This window comes from Pogoniulus pusillus, chromosome 28, assembly GCF_015220805.1.
Source record: "Pogoniulus pusillus isolate bPogPus1 chromosome 28, bPogPus1.pri, whole genome shotgun sequence".
Classification (NCBI taxonomy): domain Eukaryota; kingdom Metazoa; phylum Chordata; class Aves; order Piciformes; family Lybiidae; genus Pogoniulus; species Pogoniulus pusillus.
The window spans coordinates 4,405,530-4,426,605 of NC_087291.1; the positions used below are offsets into that span (position 1 = coordinate 4,405,530).

The 21,076-nt window shown below is 42.8% G+C and overlaps 1 protein-coding gene across 7 annotated transcripts in view; it reads left to right on the forward strand.

Annotated features, from left to right (window-relative positions):
* The window catches only part of SATB1 (SATB homeobox 1), a 119,385-nt gene that overhangs the window by 45,019 nt on the left and 53,290 nt on the right, over positions 1 to 21,076 (forward strand). For all 7 annotated transcript variants that reach the window (XM_064167279.1, XM_064167284.1, XM_064167285.1 and 4 more), the window contains 2 exons: positions 8,455 to 8,566; positions 11,523 to 11,977. In XM_064167279.1, the coding sequence (XP_064023349.1) occupies positions 8,455 to 8,566; positions 11,523 to 11,977 (567 nt within the window). The remainder of the gene's footprint in view (positions 1 to 8,454; positions 8,567 to 11,522; positions 11,978 to 21,076) is intronic.

Consider the following 21,076-nt stretch of genomic DNA (forward strand, 5'->3'; position numbering starts at 1 on the left):
AGATGCTGAATAATTTCTGATTTTCTAACTCTTCTTGTGTGTATGTTTCTATACATATATAACTATATGTATATATAGATGTATATGTGGCTGGGGTTCTTTGTTCTATATATCTTCCCTCGTTACGTTCCGTGTAGGTTTGTGTTTATGTTAATATGTACATTTATAATGCTTAAAGACAACATAAGGCAGAAAAGGAGAGGAGATAATTTAGGCTGTGCAAGGATAGGAGGAAAAAGGAAAGGCAGGCTCATGTATTGGAAGAAAATCTTGTGCTGTCATTTAAAATATGCCTTTAGACAGTTTTAACTTATATGACCAGCATTTGCCATGCAGTTCCTTACTTTTCCTGGCAACAGGGTGGAGGTCAGATAGCCTTCCAAGTGCAATGCCAAAGGCACAAACAAAAGTTTTTTCTTCTCTGTCCATCTGTGGTTTTTTACCCTTATCCTATGCGTTTACAGGGTGGATGACAAATTCCATCGCATTACTTGCTGTAGTTCAAGGTAATAGACCAAAGAATTTAAATCTTCAAATGCAATTAAAAACTATACATTTCATGATCCCTTACCCCCCCAAAAAAAACCCAACTAGTGGCTGGATGTATTTGGTCTGCTGTTATTTGGAGTGGCAGATGATAATTCTCTGCCATACCAGAACACCAGGAACAACGTTTTGCCCTGGTTGGGTTTTTTTGCAGTACGTGGGCTGGCGTAGGCTCAGGCAGGCTAAAGTCTTTTGATTTAGGGATAATCTTGTGTTATCCAGTTGGGGCTTGAATGCTCCCTTCTCATTTGAAAAATGTTAACGTAGAGCCTCCTGAGAAATAAGCACTCCTAAGAGTTCAGCTTGTATTAAAACTGATGCTGGCAATTTCCATGCGAACAAAAGCCACTGATAGTGGCTAGAATTGGGAAAACAAAGTTCCTCTTGTCCTTTATGAAAAGATCCCCCCCCCCCCCCCCCCCCCCCAGTCTTTAAGTTATGTTCTGTTCTGCAACTTTATCACTATTCAAACTTGGTCTAGGGACACAGGCTCATAGCTCTTTTCTTGCTTCCTTTCCTTCCTTCCTTCCTTCCTTCCTTCCTTCCTTCCTTCCTTCCTTCCTTCCTTCCTTCCTTCCTTCCTTCCTTCCTTCCTTTCTTTTTCTTTCTTTCTTTCTTTCTTTCTTTCTTTCTTTCTTTCTTTCTTTCTTTCTTTCTTTCTTTCTTTCTTTCTTTCTTTCTTTCTTTCTTTCTTTCTTTCTTTCTTTCTTTCTTTCTTTCTTTCTTTCTTTTTCTTTCTTTCTTTCTTTCTTTCTTTCTTTCTTTCTTTCTTTCTCTCTTTCTCTCTTTCTCTCTTTCTCTCTTTCTCTCTTTCTCTCTTTCTCTCTTTCTCTCTTTCTCTCTTTCTCTCTTTCTCTCTTTCTCTCTTTCTCTCTTTCTCTCTTTCTCTCTCTCTTTCTCTCTCTCTCTCTCTTTCTCTCTCTCTTTCTCTCTTTCTCTCTCTCTCTCTCTCTTCCTCTCTCTTTCTCTTTCTCTCTCTCTCTCTCTTTCTCACTCTCTTTCTCTCTCTCTTTCTCTCTTTCTCTCTCTCTCTCTCTCTCTCTCTCTCTCTCTTTCTCTCTTTCTCTCTTTCTCTCTTTCTCTCTTTCTCTCTTTCTCTCTTCCTCTCTTTCTTCCTCTCTTTCTTCCTCTCTTTCTTCCTCTCTTTCTTCTTCTTTCTTCCTCTCTTTCTTCCTCTCTTTCTTCCTCTCTTTCTTCCTCTCTTTCTTTCTTCCTCTCTCTTTCTTTCTTCCTCTCTCTCTTTCTTTCTTCCTCTCTCTCTTTCTTTCTTCCTCTCTTTCTTCCTTTCTTTTAAAGGCCTATTAGGTTTGCAGGCTACATCCTACCCTGCTGGTGTCTCAAGATGTAAAGTAGAGGATTTCTGTAAGAGAAACTAGAATAGAGCCTTAAAAGTTTGGCTTAAAAAAAAAATGGAGCCAGTAGCTTGACAGATTGCTCAGTAAATGTTCATTTTATTGAGAATTATAAAAAAGGTGCTTAACACCTCTGTGCCATTAATATAATACATTAAAAGGTTACTGTCAAGATTAGCGTTTCAGCTCTGAGAATTGACTGTAGGGTTTATGGGCAGCACTCTTCACATTCTTCTTGGAAGATGAGGTACCTTCTACTTAACCACTTGACAAAACCCATTATGCTGTTACAAGGCTTTACACTGGAAAGAAACTTGGTAAATAGCAAACCATAAATAACCTCAGTTGCAAATCAGGAGGGTAGCTGCTGTCTTATAGCCAGCGCTAGCAGACGCGGGTTTGAATGCCAAACAGGCGTGAAAATAGCCAGTGTCAAACCGGTGCAAAATTCAACTTGTGGGGTGTTCTGTTTTCAGTGTCTGTTATTGTTGAAGTGCTCCATTTCCAAAGCATGCATTCCTTCTTAGAGAGAGAGAGAGAGGTGGGGAGGGGGGGGGGAAGCAGATTCCTTAGTTGAAGTTAATTAGCATTCAGAAACCAGATAGCATGTTTTTGGGTATTCATGAGATCTCTGTTTGAAAAAATGTTTTTAACTTGTAGAAATGTGTTGCAACACACAGATGGGGAGAAAAAGGGGAAAAAAAAAACCCAACCTCTTTAGCAAGCACTGTGTGTAAAAGGAATATTACATTTTGCACGCTCCTGATTACCCTGTGTAAACAGTTTTTGACATCTGTCTTTATAGTTTTCGAGGAGAGGGAAGACTTTGTTAAAAGAACCATTTTTATACAGCAGTCACCATTTCAGTCTTGCTTTACCTGTATTATGAAAGCAGATGGTCTGCATGTCTTTTGAATATTTATAACTATCAAAAACAATCTCTTGCTATTCACCCTTAGGCTTATGAGATGTCAGGACTGTTCTGGTTGGAGAAAAAAAAAAAAAACAACAAAAAAAATCATCTTGGGTGTTTACAGAAAGAGGATTACATTAAGCTGAAATGACTATACATTTTCCAGTTTAATATTTGTCCATCAGCTGTTTAATCGTATTTAGATAATTGTGTAAATAAGTTGTTGCAGCCCTTGCCCCTTCCTCTGTGCAGACTTGGAGCTTTAAACACCAATGAATGAGTTGCAAAAAAAAAAAAAAGAAAAAGCCCAGATTTTATTTTTTTTTAATTGTTAAATAACCTGGAAGGCCTAAATAAGTTTAGGTTACAGTGCTGGTTTCACTTGCAAAGGAATCCCCAATATCTAATTCAGCCAAGTTGTTTTAGGAAGCTGCCGTGCCTGTTACTGGCTGCTAAGTCTGTTCGCTTGTATTTGTTCTGTGTAAATACTGCAGCCCAACTGCCCCTTCATGAGGCATGAAAACAACCTCGTTCTGCCCATAGGAAAAGAATTTTAAGGTTGTTGAAGGGAAGTTTTGGGACTGTGGGGGTTAAAAGCTTTTTTGACTGGAAGCTGAGCAATCACTGATAACAGATTTTGCTGTGGTTGGTTGATTTGGCAGAAAAGCATGAACAGTTTTGGTTTAGACGATTGAATTAACCTGATTAACATTGTTTTTGTTGTTTTGCAAAAAGGACAATAGTATACTTGCAGCAATGCTCCAACAATGCCCTACCTGGTTGGAAAGCACTGTTAGAGGCAATGACTCAGAAATGCCTCCCTTATAGCACCTGCAGTGGTGGCTGCTGTGACCAACTGGCATGAAAGGCTCAGGTCCTTCCTGTGTCTTGGAGGACACGCCTTGCATTAGATTCTAACGCAGTACAGAAGGTGTCTGGTGCTACTTGTTTTGTCAGGTTTTGTTTGATGGGCCTGTGAAATGAGCTCAGGCTGAGAGGTGCTACTTGTTTTATCAGGTTTTGTTTGATGGGCCTATGAAATGAGCTCAGGCTGAGATTGAAGATATTTCCCTAGGGAGTTCCCCAAATTCTTAGAGAAGCGACGGTGTCTGTATTTCTGATCTCTGCTATTTAATCTTTCTGAGAGAATGGGATTTGGTTCAGACTACTCTGAGTGAACCTCAGCTGAACTTCAGAATAGATTCTACCCCTACCTCCACTCAATTGTTGGCTGCCTAATTATAATTAACGTGTTTGGCTTAAAAAAACCCAAGAGCACTCAGGCTGCAGCAGATGGTATCATTCCAGAATAGTGGGATTTCTGTGAAGGTGGCACCATGTCAGATGAGATCTTCTGATTCTCAGAGCAGGATTGCAAGCGGTGTGATTGTGGGGTGTTGGAGAAATTCTTGTTAGCAGAGCACACAAGAATTGATAAGCATGAGCAACCCGTGCTGAGAACGTCCTTGGAGCCCTGGTAGCCCAGGAAATCGAGCTGTAAACAGCTGAGCACCCCACACACAGCTGCAGTGGGCAGAGACTAGATAACCAAAGGGGCTGGAGTGGGTGGTGATGGAGGCTGACCCTTAGAATGTTGTGATAAGCTAACCTAGGCACACCTTACATGTAACTCTGGACCCTCTGACTGTAACCAATCTTGGTGCAGCATGTCTCTTGCTAGAAGTGCATATAAGTCATTGTATCACAGAAATAAAGTGGATTTGGCCATCTAACCATATTGGTGAACAAAGAGTCATTTTCCCATAGCGCTCCACCAAATGTTTCCCAACAGTGGGGCAGGAGGGATGGAGAGAGGGGAAAGAAGGAAATCTGGGATCCTGAAGTCTTGCAACTTACTCTTAAGGATAAACTCGTAGGCGATACACGAAGCCTGCAGATCTATGACCAGTTTTTGCATTCTATCCATTTTTCTTTGTGACATGTGAAGAAGAAATCAGATTGAGTGATGCATGTGAATATTTGTATGATATATTTATAGTCATCATCCTTTTACATGGAAAAAGCTTCTGTGCCTTGCAGATAAGGAATGTTGGTCTGCAGTAGTACCTGAATGTGATGTGCTTCAAATACAATCATTTTTCATTTTGATTAGTGATAGATAAAAGCTAAGACGTGGGGAATTCCTCACATGTAGTGACCTGGGAACTAAGAACTTCAGTGTATCTCCACTCTAGATTGTGGATCTGACAGATGATAACTTAAAAGGGTTAATATTCACTTTTAGGCCCTAAACATAGTGGGCATTTGTATGTGTAGATTGCCCTTAAATCATACAGGAAATTTTCATCAATAGGAATTTCTATATCAAAGTGCATCTCTCTGCATTGACAAGACTGAAGGTTTGATGACAATAAAGAAAGCATAGACATAATGAAATTCAATGTTGTCAAGTTATTTTCTGAGTTAACAAGGTAGTTATATTTTATCTAGCTTGTAAAATTTTTGTCTTCAGTGAATTAGTAAATAAATCATTGGCTCCTCCTGATGAGGATACATTCACTTGAATGTTTGCCTGAAGTCTTCTCAAAGCAAAAAAAAACCAACCTAACTATTTAAAATGTATAGGTAATGTCTGGTTTGCAGTTTCTATTTTTTTATAGTCTACTTTGAAGAGCTGGAGTAAAATCCCAATATTAGCCATTGGAGCCTGAAATTTACATTGTGTCAAAGAAGCTAAAATTTCTGACAGTGTTCATAGAATCCTAGAATCATAGAATCAAGCAGGTTGGAAAAGAACTCCAAGATCATCCAGTCCAACCTAGCACCCAGCCCTAGCCAGTCAACCAGACCATGGCACTAAGTGCCTCATCCAGTCCTTTCTTCAACACCTCCAGGGATGGTGACTCCACCACCTCCCTGGGCAGCCCATTCCAATGCCAATCACTCTCTGTGCCAAAAACTTCCTCCTCACATCCAGCCTAGACCTCCCCTGGCACAACTTGAGACTGTGTCGAACAGAGCAGTCCCCTATTTGATTGTAGTATAAAGTTAACTGCATTAACTTTATTCCTGAAGAAGCAGAGCAGCATGTCATTGGCATATCTTCCTTGTAAAATGATGGGGAAAGAAGGACTAGAAAATCCCAAACAAACATCTTCATCACTGATAGATAATTTACTAAAATTATGATTAATTTATCTGTTTTCATACTTACTAAATTTACTTGGGATTCTGCCCCTGTACTCAGCACTGGTCAGGCCACACCTTGAGTGCTGTGTCCAGTTCTGGGCCCCTCAATTCAAGAGAGATGTTGAGGTGCTGGAAGGTGTCCAGAGAAGGGCAACAAAGCTGGTGAGGGGCCTGGAACATAAACCCTATGAGGAGAGGCTGAGGAAGCTGGGATTGTTTAGCCTGGAGAAGAGGAGGCTCAGGGGGGACCCCGTTGCTGTCTACAACTACCTGAAGGAAGGTTGTAGCCAGGTGGGGGTTGCTCTCTTCTGCCAGGCAACCAGCAACGGAACAAGGGGACACAATCTCAAGTTGTGCTGGGGAAAGTATAGACTGGATGTTAGGAGGAAGTTCTTCACAGAGAGAGTGATTTTCCATTGGAATGGGCTGCCCAGGGAGGTGGTGGAGTCATCATCCCTGGAGGTGTTCAAGAAAAGACTGGATGAGGCACTCACTGCCATGGTCTGGTTGACTGGCTAGGGCTGGGTGCTAGGTTGGCCTGGCTGATGTTGGAGGTCTCTTCCAACCTGGTTGATTCTATGATTCCATGACATCTAAAAGGGGCAAAGTAAAATAATGGGAAAAACCTTGAAGTCTAAGTGACATCTAGAAACCATACTCAAGCTAATCTGGGATGATTGCCCGTTACATGTGCAGTTCCGTGTCTTGCACACTCGGATCTAAAGGTTTTCCATGTACAGTATCTGTGTGTTCATAGAGTCTACCAGTTCAGAGCTAAAGGACTTTTTAAAATCATACCTTATCTATCATGTGCCCATGTTTAAAATGGTTTAATCTGTAAAAGAGCTTAAAGACTGATTTTGTGAGTATTACACATTAATGAACCTTCTACTGTGATGGAAATGGAAATTGCGTTCGGTTGAGCTTGGTTCAGGTCATCCGGGCTAAAGCTGCAGTAGTCTGTTAAGATTTCATTCTCCTTTTATACCACTGTCAAAAGGCTTGTAGCTAATTTCAGAAGTGCCAGATGAGTATCAAGGATTGGTAAAGAATTTTGGTGATTCAGAGAATCATTAAAATAGCTGCCTGGTGAGTAGTGGGTATACTCACATTTGGCATAAATAATACTATCTCTCTAGCGGTCTTGAGACTCCACAAATAACTTGTTCCTGAGTAATGCATTAGAAAATGGTTATAATGAACTTCACTAAGATCAATAATCAAGGTACTTTTACTCAGAGACCAAACTAGCCTTATAAAAGGAGACATACAGTAATATTTATTGCATTTTCACTCTAAACGCTTTCTTCCAGTGGTTATTGCTGCTTGTGTAACAAAGGGTTGATGCTGTACATTGATTTTTACAGCAGCACAAATGCAGCTAAATGTTACATGCTGAATAGAAGAGAAACATAATAATCAGGGTTTTGTCTTCTTGACTGTCATTCTTTTCTCAATATGCTGGGCAATTCCTGTAGTTCAGCTACAAACAACTACTTTGCACTTAAGAGATCTAAAGGGTGGCAAAGTTCAGCCTATTGAAATGGCTTTTGCTAATTTTGTTGTTCTTACACGAGATACTGACTATAACTTTCTAGTTTAAGCATGGTATCATTTTGCAAGACTTAGTCTTAATTGATTTTGTAAAAGAATGTACTGGAAGTGAAAGTTTGATGCATTGTAAATTCCACTATCTTAAAATTGGTCAGAACTGAGCAGAAGGTGAATTTCTCACTGTAGCTATCTGATATCTCGAGAACCTTTGAGAGGGGGGGAAAAAAAACTCTCCTACGTCCTTTGATCTATTTTGCAGCTAATATTCAGTTACAGAATTAGACATGACAATAAGAGCTTTTCATAAGCCTGTCTCTTTGAATCACTTAAAATACCATTTAGGAAAAAGCAGTTTGAGTTCTTTTTGGGTTGTTACATATTTTATTCTACTATAAACCTCTTTTAAAATATCCTACTAGGAGGCCATTCAGATAAACTTTCATCCTATGATTTTCTGTCATCTGTCCTGTGATAAATGGCACAGAGGGAATTAGCATAGAGAATGAGCATAGCCTTACTTGGGGCAGTGCTTGTGTTTTTGGAGTTAGTCTAGGATTTGTATGCCTGTAAACTTCCATGAGTACATGAAAGGTAAATCAAAATTAAAGCAGAAATGGCATGGACAAAATGCACTTTCAATCAGAATCTTCCATTCAGAGTCCATCCCATTGCCTGATGTTTTTTGGTGCATTAACTTTCTTTTTCCTTTAGTACATCTGCTTTTTTGCTCCCAGTTAGAATGTAACCTGGTTTGGGTTTTATGCTCAATTAATGAGTTCTATAAAAAAAGCTTTGGACAATAGGATTAATAATGAGGTATGGTTCTCAATTTCTAAAAACACAACGTTTTCAACAATTGAAATAAATTGTGCTTTGACTTGCACTGCTCTGTATTAAAGGGTTGTGTGTTTTTTTTTCTCTTCTCCCCTTTTCACACAGAGTATGATTTCTTCCATTGTGAACAGCACTTACTATGCAAATGTCTCAGCAGCAAAATGTCAGGAATTTGGAAGGTGGTATAAACATTTCAAGAAGGCAAAAGATATGATGGGTAAGCAAAAAAAACCCCACCACCACCAACCCAAAAACCCTCAAAACCCCACACCACAGTGGTAGATGCACACCATTCCATGTCACATTGAGGTCTGTCACAGTCATATAAGAAGCCAGGACCCTTCACAACAAGTTTAGGATGTGTTTGATGAAGAGATGTAGGAAGTAGATCTATAGTGAAAGAATTCATTTAAATAAATATTTGCTGTTGTAACAGCCAAACTGGCTCGGATTGCCAGAGATGTAAAGCTGTCATGCTGTGAATCTGAGAGAACTTCTACCACCCAGAAGAATTGTTTAAAAACCCTGTTCTTAGAACTGTGATGGACTGATTGTTGTATTTTTTTTTTTAAGTGTATTTTTTCCTTGCTCTGGCCGATGTATGTTTAAAGAAACAGTCTTCTCTTACTGTCACTGCCTTCCAACGAGAATTTCATCATTTTAGGTATTTGTTTTACCAAATAAATTGTGTGGTGAGAGCCTGGAATGCTTTGCCCAAGGAGGCAGTTGAGGCCCCATCCCTGGAGGTGTTTAAGGCCAAGCCGGATGAGGCTGTGGGCAGCCTGCTCTAGGGTAGGGTCTCCCTGCCCATGACAGGGGGTTTGGAACTGGCTGATCCTTGTGGTCCCTTCCAACCCTGACTGATTCTATGATTCTATGAATTCTATGATTCTAAGTATTTGTGACAAATAACTGTTGTAGTGACCACAAGTACAATTCTGGAGAAGTTATCCATCAGTTGGATGCATTAATTCTCTAATTCCCATCAGTGGGATGTATTAACTCTCTAATAGCCTTTTATCTTCCTGTATTGACCCTTTTAAAAACTGTTTCTTAAACCTGTTAACATAATTTTGAACACTTTATGTTAGAAAATTTCCATGTAGCTTTCAACAAAATGAAGAAATGAGACTTCAATTTAGATTGAATTTTTAGCTTGACTTAGCTTTCGGTATTTGAAACAAAATCATTCATCTACCAAAATGGGTTCCTTGCCTTTTATAGCTTAAGGCTGTAATGAAGACAATGCATCACTTTTGTGATAATTGCTTGAATTACAATTCTAAGTGAATGGCCCACTTGGGCTGGTCTCTACTTTCCGCTAGCGAAGGCAGCTTCTTTATCTACTTTGTACTTTCTCTGGAACACTGAACCCTTATTCTGAGACCACTAAAGGCAGTGGTAAGACTTCATTTGCTATCAGGTAGTCCATGTGTAAGGCAGCAGAGCACCTGCATGGGAAGGGTGACTTTTTGACAGCATCCTCTCATGCATCCACTGCAGCAGCACTCCTGCATGGGGCAACCTCTGAAAGTTTTCCTAACGTGACCTGTTAAGACAGTTCAGCACTCATTCATTCAGGGACAATGAAGCCAGTGCATGGAAACATACATGTGCTTGTATTCCCCTGTAACCTAATGCTGGGGGGGGGGGGAGAAGCTGCCCTGCCCTCAAAGCCACACTGATGGGGAGCAGCAGGTGCTCTGCAGTGAGACTGACTCAGGCTATGCAGACCAGACCTCTCTGTGAAACAACCAGCTTGTTTTTTAAATTGCTGCCCATGATAGGAGAGAGGAGGAAGGAAGCACTGTGGGCAGGAATTTAGGTGCTGATTTCATCTCCCAGCTCTCACCTCTGTGGAGGAAAGTGTGGTCTTGCCCTGAACGTTATTGAAGATAATAATTACTACGAAAAGCTCAGACACTGCCTTTCAAAAAACAACCAAAAACCAAACCAAACCAAAAAACCAACCAAAAAAGCACACCTGCTACAGCACTTTTGTGAAGATTAACTGGAGGTTTTGTTCTTAAATCAAGTGGGGTTTTATTAAAGACTATTTCCAGACCAGCATTGCTAACGCATCCAATCTGAGCTTGTTCAAAATGTGACATACATGGATAAAAAGTGTGCTCCTTTCCATCAACCTCAAAGTTAACTTTCTATTGTGTTGTTATGGACAAGAGGGGAGCAGGAAGAACTCTTGTAGTTTCCAAAAGAGAAAAAATAGTGTTGTTAATTAAAAAGGAGGGTGAGTCAAGGCAGATGAGTTAATATAAGAAAAAAAATCAACCATGTTGCAAGTCACTGAAAAAAAAAACCCCATGCATACATGGTGGCAAGATAAAGCAGCCCATCTGTGTAATTTACATAAATTATACTAGTTCCTAGCAGTCCCATACAATTGATGCAGCATCTAGAAATTAGCAGAGGGTCCACACCCCACCCTGCTTATTACGGATTTCCAGTGGCTGGGAACCGCAGATATTGCGACAGAGGCACCACCAAAAGAGTAAAACCTGCCCCTGGTAGCTTCTCTCTCTCTGGTCAGGATGTGCTTTCCTGTAACAACCCTTCTTACACCTTGTGCAGAGCCACTTACTCTTTCACCTGCATCTCCTGCAGTGCAGAGCAGATTCCTGCCTTTCCTCTTTGCTCTTTGTCTGAGGCGCCCTGCATCCACCTCTGCAGGGATGTGCTCCGCAGCTGCATGCTCGGTTTGATTGTGTTGCACCTTTGCAAACTCTCGGTGAGTTGCACCTGTGACATGGAAACCATGGTTTTGCCTCTGATATTCTGCTGGTTCCAAGAGCTCAGTGACAATGATGATCAGTTTGTTGGACTTTATTTTAGTTTTTTTTTGGAAGAAATATTCACTGCATGATTATTTGTAGGTAAATTTTGAAGGTAAGTAGCCAGACACAGCAGTGATTTCAGCTGGAGATTGTAGTCAGCTCGAACCTCAGTGTGTATTAGTGATGGTTGTGCAAGGAGGAGTGCAGCTCCATTCAAAATCTCCCTTCCCCCCTTGTCTGTGGCCTCTTGCCACGAATTGATCAGATCAAACACATATTTCTCACAGTGTTTATTGCATATTGGCATGTCTCGTGAGCAGCCTTCAGATTGTGATTTTTCAGTCTTATGTTGGCTTTCCCAATGTTTCTTTTCCATTGTAGTTGAGATGGATAGCCTTTCTGAACTATCCCAACAAGGTGCCAACCATGTCAACTTTGGTCAGCAGCCAGTCCCAGGGAACACAGCCGAACAGCCTCCATCCCCTGTTCAGCTTTCTCATGGCAGTCAACCGTCAGTTCGGACCCCGCTTCCAAACCTGCACCCCGGACTTGTATCTACTCCCATTAGCCCTCAGCTGGTAAATCAGCAGCTGGTAATGGCCCAGTTGCTGAACCAACAGTATGCAGTGAACAGACTTCTAGCCCAACAGTCCTTAAACCAACAGTACTTGAACCACCCTCCTCCTGTCAGTAGATCGATGAACAAGCCGTTGGAGCAGCAGGTCTCAACCAACACAGAGGTGTCTTCCGAAATCTACCAGTGGGTCCGTGACGAGCTGAAACGAGCAGGAATCTCCCAGGCAGTATTTGCACGTGTGGCTTTTAACCGAACTCAGGTCAGTCAGCTTCTGCTTCTTCTTTCCTTAACGTCCGAGTGAGCCTTCTTTCTCTCTCTCTATTTAGTAACTATCACCTTTTAAGTCTCTCTCCTCGTTTCTACTTGTCGCTTAGCTCCTGTGAAGGAGTCATGCTTCCTTGCAGGACCAGTGTCCAGTGCCCAGTGTTGATGCAGTACAGAAAGCCTCAGTGATTGGTTTGTGGAAATACCTGCTGTTCTTACAGATGCCTTGGTTCCTCTCCACTTGTGATGGTTTGTGAATAGCCTTGGTTCCTCTCCACTTGTGATGGTTTGTGAATAGCCTTGGTTCCTCTCCACTTGTGATGGTTTGTGAGTAGCTAAACCTTCTCTAGAAAGGAAATGAACAACTCCATGCAGAGCAGTTCACAAAGTCACTCAGCAGCTTGCCTTTTGTTTTGCAAAGGTGTAACCGTGCTGACCCCATGCATGCACCCAAGAACCTGTTCTTCTTTCACAGGTGTACTGGAGATGGTCTTTTACTCTTAATATTTTTCTTATTATTTATCATAGAATCATAGAATGGTTTGGGTTGGAAGGGACCTCAAGGATCATCCAGCTCCAACCCCCTGCCATAGGTAGAGACACCTTTAACTAGAGCAGGTTGCTCAAGGCCTCATCCAACCTGGCCTTGAACATCTCCAGGGAGGAAGCAGCCACAACTTCCCTGAGCAACCCGTTCCAGTGTCTCACCACCCTCACTGGAAAGAACTTCTTCCTAGCATCCTGTCTAAGTCTCCCCTCCTCCAGTTTAAACCCATTCCCCCTTGTCCTGTCATTACAAGACCTTGTCAATAGGCCCTCCCCAGCCTCCCTGTAGGCCCCCTTCAGATACTGGAAGGCCACACCAAGGTCTCCTCAGATCCTTCTCTTCTCCAGACTGAAGAGCCCCAACTCTCGTAACCTGTCCTCATAGCAGAGCTGCTGCAGCCCTCTGATCGTATTCATGGCCCTCCTCTAGACTTGCTCCAACAGATCCATGTCCCTCTTGTGTTGAGGGCTCCAGAACTGCACACAGTACTCCAGGTGGGGTCTGATGAGAGCAGAGCAAAGGGGCAGAATCCCCTCCCTTGCCCTGCTGCCCACACTGCTCTTGCTGCAGCCCAGCACACAGTTTATTATTTTCCACTGACAGTCTTAACAGCATTTTTCCAGGCTTCTGAAAAGATTAAAAGGGGAGGAAAGGCATTATTTTTAGATCATGTACTCTTTCCATGTATTTTTGTTGCAAAAAACAGTAGTTGCTGAGAGATTGTCGATGTCCACATCAGAACATACACTTCAGCTTTTCAATGCAGAAAAAGCTAGCCCTAGCAAAGCTGATAAGTAACACTATAATGTGTTATTTTTTACACCTGTTTTAGAAGCTAACCCTGTTATAATTTATTCTGCTCTATGAATTTAACTTAATGCCATGTTGCATGGAATTTAATCAAGCAGAAATTATGGAAGAAATGTCAGTATATCCAATGCAAATAAGCAGATCTCCAAATTTTGGAGGCCTGTTTTAACAAAATAAAAATAGGTTTGGTTGCTGTCTTTTCTTTTTAAATAGGAGATATTTTGTTTTTCAATGTAGGGACATTTGATTTGTATTGTACATTTTTTGTTTTTTTTTCAACTTCTAAATTTGATGAACAAATATTTGTCCACTGTAGATTATAGGGAAAAAAATATGAATATTTGGACTTCTTTTGAAATGTGGATTTCTCCCCTAAATAACTCAGAGAATAAAAATTCTGTTTCAAATGCACTGGCACCAGGTTTGGCTTAGCAAGTGATTTGTAGTTATTATGAATTATTACTGCCTTAAATATTTAGGTTGAAAAAAAGTAGAGTCACAGAATGCATTGCCTCTAGAGCTCAGTGGGGTGTATGTCTTTCCTTTTAATAGTAGGAGATGCTTTCAAGATCTGGGTCTTGAGATATGTGAACTTAAGTAGGGATTTCATAGAATCAACCAGCTTGGAAGAGACCTCCAAGATCATCCAGGCCAACCTAGCACCCAGCCCCAGCCAGTCAACCAGACCATGGCACTAAGTGCCTCAGCCAGGCTTTTTTTTGAACACCTCCAGGGACAGTGCCTCCACCACCTCCCTGGGCAGCCCATTCCAATGCCAATCACTCTGTGAAGAACTTCTTTCTAATATCCAGCCTAGACCTCCCCCAGCACAACTTGAGACTGTGTCCCCTTGTTCTGAATTAGATACAGGCAACTGTCAATTAGAATGGAGAATATCAGGGACTGAAAGTGACCTTGAAAGATCATCTGGTCCAGCCCCCCTGCCAGAGCAGCATCACCTAGAGCAGATCTCACTGGAATGCATCCAGGCAGTTCTTGAATATCTCCAGAGAAGGAGACTCCACAGCCTCTCTGGGCAGCCTGTTCCAGTGCTCTGTCACCCTCACAGTGAAAAACTTCTTCCTCAGGTTCACATGGAACCTCCTATGCCTCAGCTTCCACCCATTGCCCCTTGTCCTGTCACTGGCCATCACCCAGCAGAGCCTGGCTGCAGCCTCCTGGTGCTCAGCCCTTACATATTTGTAAACATTGTTGTTACATTTACAAGTTAGTGGCATAGAGTTTTGCTGCACACAATACATAACTGGCATTATAGATTTCAGGGGACACATGAACTGAAGCAGGGATTACATACCTGAGGCACAAGCAACTGTCACTTGTTGTATTTACAAGTCAGCAGCATAGAGGTTTGTTGATTACAATATTTAATAGCATGATTGTAAAATATTAAACTAACAATTGTAGTGTCAAGTTACAATGGTTTGCAGCTGCTGTCTTACCTGAACAGAGCAATTAAATCAGGAAATAAATAGTTTATTATATATTTATTTCTTTCTCAGGCTTGCTTAAAAATAGCTTGTTTTCCCCTCAACTTTCTCCCCTCTCTAAAGTAATTTGTTCAGTTTTTGTCAGTTAGTTTAGCATCTAGCTAAACAAGCAGTCCTCATTACCTGAAATACAAGGAGGATTGGTTCTGACTGGGAATTGAATTTATACGACACAAATGGGAAGATGCTTTTGAGATGTAAGGAATGCAACTGCAGAACCAGATTCCTACTGCAAGTACTGGTTCCTGATTGCTATGTTTTTCTTACTACAAATGTTAGTAAATATTTGTTTGGTTCAGTGCTTCCACAGACATGGTTAGCCAGCTTGGTAAGATGTGTTCAAAGTGACCCAAAATGGGAGAAAACCCCAAAATGGGAGAAAACCCCCAAATGAATCATAGAATCAGTCAGGGTTGAAAGGGACTGCAAGGATCACCTAATTCCAACCTCCCTGCCATGCATCAGGCTCTCCACAGCCTCATCCAGCCTGGCCTTAAACACCTCCAGCCATGAGACCTCAACCACCTCCCTGGGCAACCCATTCCAACCTCTCACCACTCTCATGCTCAACATCTTCCTCCTCACAGCCACTCTGACTCTCCCCACCTCCAGCTTTGCTCCATTCCCCCCAGTCCTGGCACTCCCTGACAGTCTAAAAAGTCCCTCCCCAGCTTTTTTGCAGGCCCCCTCTCAGATCCTGGAAGGCCACAAGAAGGTCTCCTGGGAGCCTCCTCTTCTGCAGACTGCACAGCCCCAACTCTTTCAGTCTGTGCTCACAGCAGAGCTGCTGCAGCCCTCTGAGCATCCTTGTGGCCCTGCTCTGGACACACTCCAGCATCTCCACATCTCTCCTGTAGTAGGGGCTCCAGAACTGAAAACAAGTCCTATCAAGAGATAGGAAACATAAATTTAATGTATTTTGGCAATTTTAACCCAAATCTACTTGAAAGAACACAGATCAATATCACAATATGCTGCAAATTATCTTAGCTAACCAAATTAGTATTTGCAGTTAGCACCATCAAATATTGTAGTATTTTGTTACATATTGGGGCAAATTTAGGGAAGTGAAAGGAAACATACTCAAAGCCCACACAGTATGAGCCTCAGTGTTGCCAAGATATATATCAGCATAGTTTTCATTTGAAGCATGAAGCAAAGCCCCACCGAGATCCAGAGAAGTTTGTTGCAGGCACATTTCACCTTTGCTAAGCTAAAAATCGTTCATGGTAGCAGCCAATGCCCAAGTATAAGCATAGGCAGAGAGATCTGTGGTGATGAAAACATGTACATTTGTTCTACTTGCTGTACTTTGGAATTCACTGTGGTTTATTTGAGGATACATCACGTTTAACTCTAAGTAGGGCAGCACTTTAATAACTTGATGCTGTTTAGAAGTTATTTTCTAACGCTGATGTAATATCTTTTGTCTTTGGGGTTGTTGGGGTTTTTTTTTTTTCACTAGAGCAAGTGAAAAGCTTCTTTAAATTCATCTGCTGTTTTCTGAGATAAAAAAGCTAACTCAGGCTTACCACTGACATTTTTTAAACTGCCACAGCATATTCGAGTCGTGTCCAGGGACCATATCACACCATCAGTTTGTAAAGGCGGAAGATTGCAGTGAGATCAGTTAGGAGTTCGGTGTAAAAACCCCCTGATGTCAAGATATGGTCTTAGATGAGGGGAGAGATTTGCTTTCAGTGCCAAAGTTAAGGGAGGAATTGAACTATAAACTGCAAGAGCAATTTTGCTTAATGTTTTGATAATAAAAATGGGCTTTTAAACTGCCTGAAGATTTTGGCACCTCTTGTTTTTACAGGCTTTCGCTCTACAATATGAACACAACTCAGTGGCTAAGTGGCAGGGTTCTGCCACCTTAGCATGGTAAATGCTTGTCCCTAATTTTCAAGAAATATTGATTTTGGGGGCAAAAATGTTGACTGGAAACATTTCTGCCTTCTCCATGCTCAAAGGAAAGGATTTATTAGAATTAATTCTGAAACATAGGGTGTTTAGTTTTAAATTATCATCTGATATAAGGCAGGGTTAAAAAAAACCCTTCAGCCCCATCTCAGAAGAATGGAAAAATGCCTTTAATATCTTCCTGGGTAACTTCCACCCTACCCTTAACTTCAAAAAGTGAAGTTCTCGGGAATGTGCCTTGCAAAGTTTAATCAAAGAGCAGTCCAGACAGCTATAACTTGAATGAAAATTAGCATCTATAAAGGCACAATAGAACAATTGTTGTGGGGAGCATAAGTGGTTTCAGAGCACCTCTCCCCACAAAAAGTTTCACAGTCGTCCTTCTAGGAAGGCTTCAGAGCACAGTAGGGTCTGAAGTGTTATTTGTTCTTCAGCAGTTGTGATTCCAGCTCACTGACTGCAAAGAAACAGATTGAATCCTGTTAGAACCTCTTTGTAGTGCAGCACGGAAAAGTTTGTTGAGTCAGGAGTTGTGCTAGCAGATCCAAGTTTCACCTCGAGCATGGCTACCAAATGTGGCTACCAGCCTTTCTGTTTGCTAGGGTGACTTTGGTAAACTTATGTTTCAGTTGCTGCTTGACTGAGTTAATAAACAGGATATTTTTTTCCCAGCTGATGTCAGTGCTCTGTGCATCCACCTCCACTCTCGATAGAGTGAATTCAGTGTTTTATTGTGCTATGCTGGTCAGGAAAAGGCATTTGTGATCAGCTCACTGGCCTAAGTGGCACAAACTAGCTGCGAGGTGATGGCACTGATGCATTGGTACAGCCCCCTCAAAGCACAGTGCCCCTTGCAGCTTTTGCTGCAACCTGCTGTCAGCTGGCAGTCTCAGCCTGCCTCTGCAAATGTGCCTGGAAGGCTCTTTGCTCTGCTTTGTTCTCCTTGAGAGATCTGGTGCAAAGTATTTGTTGGTGTTTTTTTGGCTGAACCACCTTCAGAGCTCTCACCAAATAAACTCTCCTGCCAGCTCTGTCCTGGTTTTCAATGTGAACATGAGTCAGGGAACAGAAAGCTTGAGTTCCCACAAGCAAGTCTGACATTGGGCTTGAAGGCACAGCTTAACCTGGTGCACAGCAGGGTGACATGTGCATACCGTGTGAGCAAAAATGTTGTTAGTCATGGTTGTGGTCGGAACTGTAACTTGGGGCTGCCTGTCTTTCAGCTGTGACAGGAGCGTGGGTGCTGCTCTCTGAGCCTGACCTCTCAGCTCCTCCTTCCTGAAGGGGAGAGGAGGCTGCTTTAGCCATACCTGACTATTGTGACTTTTCTTCTTCCTATGAGTGGCAGTTTTTTACAGTATCACAGTATTATCAGGGTTGGAAGAGACCTCACAGATCATCAAGTCCAACCCTTTACCACAGAGCTCAAGGCCAGACCATGGCACCAAGTGCCACGTCCAGTCCTGCCTTGAACAGCTCCAGGGACGGCGACTCCACCACCTCCCCGGGCAGCCCATTCCAGTGTCCAATGACTCTCTCAGGGAAGAACTTTCTCCTCACCTCCAGCCTAAATTTCCCCTGGCGCAGCCTGAGGCTGTGTCCTCTTGTTCTGGTGCTGGCCACCTGAGAGAAGAGAGCAACCTCCTCCTGGCTACAACCTCCCCTCAGGTAGTTGTAGACAGCAATAAGGTCCCCCCTGAGCCTCCTCTTCTCCAGGCTAACCAATCCCAGCTCCCTCAGCCTCTCCTCGTAGGGCTGTGCTCAAGGCCTCTCCCCAGCCTCGTTGCCCTTCTCTGGACACGCTCAAGCATCTCAATGTCCCTCCTAAACTGGGGGGCTCAGAACTCAACACAGCACTCAAGGTGAGGTCTAACCAGTGCAGAGTCCAGGGGCAGAATGACCTCCCTGCTCCTGCTGACCACACCATTGCTGATGCAGGCCAGGATGCCACTGGCTCTCTTGGCCACCTGGGCACACTGCTGGCTCATGTTCAGGCAGGTATTTTTGTCTCATATTCTTTGAGTACTTCTCAGTGCTTCCTTTTTTTTTGTTGTTGTCATTATTGTTATTGTTCTTTTCTCCTCCTTTCTACTTCACCCCCATGCTTGTTTAAAATATTAGCTGCTGGAATGCATTGGCTTTTGTGCTGTGTGAAAACTTCTGTGCATTTAAGCCTGTGCTCCTGCAGCTGCTATTTCAAGGGAGAACACTTGGATGCAGTAAATGGCTCTGTGTGATTTTAAAACGAACTCTTAAGTTTACACAAACTACCTTCTCAGGCATATATATATATATATTTATTTTTTTCCCTCTTCCACTTTGTCTTTGGCACACTTTATTTTCCAGTAAAATGAAAAATGAAGATGGATTATTCCAAATTGATAACAGTAATGGACCATCATGTAATGTTTTATTGAATTTGAGTTCTGTAAATTATGTGGCAGAGAGAAATTTGCCTGCTTAAGTATAACAGAAATTGCCACTGTATTCATATAATTCCTCGTAGTGTAATTTAAGGAAAAGCACACTATCCATATCACTATTGAATAAAAGGCAAAAAGGTGCTATTAAACTATCATGACAGCTCTCCTCTTGCTACTAAGCGACATAGATAAATGTGTCTGCTTAGAACTTACTTGGCAGGGATCCAGGCTACTGGGTGGAGCTTGCAAGTAATCCTCCACCTGGACATGGAGTGGGAGCACCCTGCAGCGGGGAGGAATAGCGCTCACAGGGATGTTCTGCAGGTTTGGAGGTTTGGGCAAGCACAAATCCAGGCTGGGAGGTGAGTGGCTGGAGAGCAGCCCTGAGGAGAGGGACTTGGGGGTGCTGGTGGATGAAAAGCTCAACAGGAGCCAGCAGTGTGCACTTGCAGACCAGAAAGCCAAGCAGAGCCTGGGCTGCAGCAGGAGCAGTGTGGGCAGCAGGGCCAGGGAGGTGATTCTCCCCCTCTACTCCACTCTGGTAAGACCTCACCTGGAGTACTGCATCCAGTTCTGGAGCCCCCATTACAAGGGGGATGTGGAGATGCTGGAGTGTGTCCAGAGCAGGGCCACAAGGATGCTCAGAAGCTGCAGCAGCTCTGCTGTGAGCACAGACTGAAAGAGTTGGGGCTGTGCAGTCTGCAGAAGAGGAAGCTCCCAGGTGACCTTCTTGTGGCCTTCCAGGATCTGAGAGGGGGCCTGCAAAAAAGCTGGGGAGGGACTTTTTAGGCTGTCAGGGAATGCCAGGACTGGGGGGAATGGAGCAAAGCTGGAGTTGGGTAGGTTCAGACTGGCTGTGAGGAGGAAGTTGTTGAGCATGAGAGTGGTGAGAGGCTGGAATGGGTTGCCCAGGGAGATGGTTGAGGTCCCATGGCTGGAGGTGTTTAAGGCCAGTCTGGATGAGGCTGTTAGGAGCCTGATCTAGAGTAGAGTGACCCTAGGCATGGCAGGGAGGTTGGAACTGGCAGATCCTTGCAGTCCCTTTCAACCCTGACTGATTCTATGATTCTAAATTCCATTTTTCTTCTGGGAGCTTTGAAGTTCTATCAGACTGATAACATCTCTTTAAATCAGTGATTACTTTCAAAGAGGAGACACACTGAAGGCCAGGCAGTCAGTGGGTTTGTTTTTTCATTCCTATCGGCAAACACTTTAATTTATCTCCATTTTTAAAGCATCCTTAATTAGCTTTTGAAAGCCCTGATAATATTTATTGACTTTTTTTCTGTAATTAGTAGTGAATTATCACAGTATCACAGTACCACCAAGGTTGGAAGAGACCTCACAGATCATCAAGTCCAACCCTTTACCACAGAGCTCAAGGCCAGACCATGGCACCAAGTGCCACGTCCAGTCCTGCCTTGAACAGCTCCAGGGACGGCGACTCCACCACCTCCCCGGGCAGCCCATTCCAGTGTCCAATGACTCTCTCAGGGAAGAACTTTCTCCTCACCTCCAGCCTAAATTTTCCCTGGTGTAGCCTGAGGCTGTGTCCTCTTGTTCTGGTGCTGGCCACCTGAGAGAAGAGAGCAACCTCCTCCTGGCCACAACCACCCCTCAGGTAGTTGTAGACAGCAATAAGGTCTCCCCTGAGCCTCCTCTTCTCCAGGCTAACCAATCCCAGCTCCCTCAGCCTCTCCTCGTAGGGCTGTGCTCAAGGGCTCTGATGATGTGAAAACTTTCTTTTTTTGTCAATGAAACCTAAAAACATTTTAAGAAAATACATTTCCAGTGCAAGAAAAAAAAAAAAACCAGGGGGAGGAACAGTGAGGAGGACTCTGAGCCTAACACTGTTGATAATCTCTATGCAAAACAGTGTTCAG